At 44.8% G+C, this 1,402-nt stretch overlaps 1 protein-coding gene across 1 annotated transcript in view; it reads left to right on the top strand.

Moving 5' to 3' along the window:
• Nucleotides 1–1,402, top strand: part of LOC111649111 (AT-rich interactive domain-containing protein 4A-like) — a gene marked incomplete at its 3' end in the record, with an annotated part of 17,281 nt that overhangs the window by 15,201 nt on the left and 678 nt on the right. Inside the window, exon 13 of the mRNA XM_023398879.2 lies at nt 204–291. Within this exon, the coding sequence (XP_023254647.1) occupies nt 204–291 (88 nt within the window). The remainder of the gene's footprint in view (nt 1–203; nt 292–1,402) is intronic.

Genomic DNA, 1,402 nt, shown 5'->3' with positions numbered 1-1,402 from the left:
GAGCAGCTCACTCTGAGCTTCAGAAACCTGTGGGTGACGTCACAGAGGTGACGTCCATCTTTATTTACAGTCTCTGATTGCGAGTAGATTCTGAATCGACTCGACAGATCAATCGTTTACAGAATAAATACTGAGTTATAACTTTATAACTTCAGTCTCTAAACACCACAAACTGACCGTCCTGCTTCTGTCTCTCTCCTCAGGGGAGGAGGAGGTGTGTGGGGAGCCAGTTGAAGGCAGAGAGAGAACCATCCTCCAGACCAGACAAAAGAGGAGGAGGAGGAGAGAACAGTGAGGAGCAGAGGGAAGTGAGGAGACGCAGCAACAGAAGAATGGACGACTCGGAGAAAGGCTCCGAGGATGAGGAGGAGGACGAAGACGATGATGAGGAGGAGGAGGGAGAGAGGAGGAGAGGGGACAGGTGAGAGCGACACACTAACAGTTGCAGCTGAATGTGTTTTTAGACTTTGACTCGATGTTCTGAGGTTCATGTACAACAGTGTCTGATGTCAGGCCTCCACAAGCATCAGATCCTTCACCACAACAACAACAACAACAACAACAACAACTACCACACCAGAGCTGCAACCAGCAGTTACTATTAATACAATCAGTCAATGATCGTTTTGTCTCTAAAATGAAAAGTTTACAGTTTACATCGACGTCACATTAGAGGAGCGGGAACCTGCAGCTGTTATGATCTTTACTTTGTCAGAATAGTTTCAGCTCCGTGCCACAGTTTAGAAACACACACACACACACACACACACACACACACACACACACACACACTACATTCGCTGTGAAGACACATAATAAATTCCCTAACCGGATTCTAACTGTTTTCCTGACCGATAAATCGTATTTTCATCGTCATTGCAAAAGAATATAAAGAACATGTGACTCAGTCCAGACTCGTGCTCACTGTAACAGGTGATAGCAGCTCATTAAACTAAACAAAAACACACCTTTCTTTCTATCTTTGTCTGTTCCTGAGTTCTGCTCATTCTCTGGAGCAGTTTTCATGATCAGCTCCATCAGCTGATCTAAATCTCTGACTGCTCACATCCTTCTGTTTTCTGTCACTGTGGAATAAACTTAAAACAACTTCTCTTCACTCTGATCTCAGAATAAAACAGTACTGCTCCCATTTAGTTTGGGTATTTAACAACTGACAGCCAAGCCTCTTAATCAGACACTCTGATTGGCCGTGACGGCACCCACTGGAGCCAATAGGAGTGTCTGATTCAGTGACGTGACTCTAGACGTCACTAAACACACAGACAGGAAGCAGCAATGTGCCAGACCGACCGTGAGACTGACCAAATCGTATCTAACTTTACATATTAGGTTATAGACAGAAGACGGTGACACACATGGACAAACAGGGACTTGATGGAAA

The sequence above is a fragment of the Seriola lalandi genome, unplaced genomic scaffold (assembly GCF_002814215.2).
Source record: "Seriola lalandi dorsalis isolate HSWRI2012SDOR001 ecotype SW California unplaced genomic scaffold, Sedor1 jcf7180002049965, whole genome shotgun sequence".
NCBI lineage: Eukaryota > Metazoa > Chordata > Actinopteri > Carangiformes > Carangidae > Seriola > Seriola lalandi.
The sequence above is the reverse complement of the archived record's forward strand: the minus strand, read 5'-3'. Positions and strand labels throughout refer to the sequence as shown.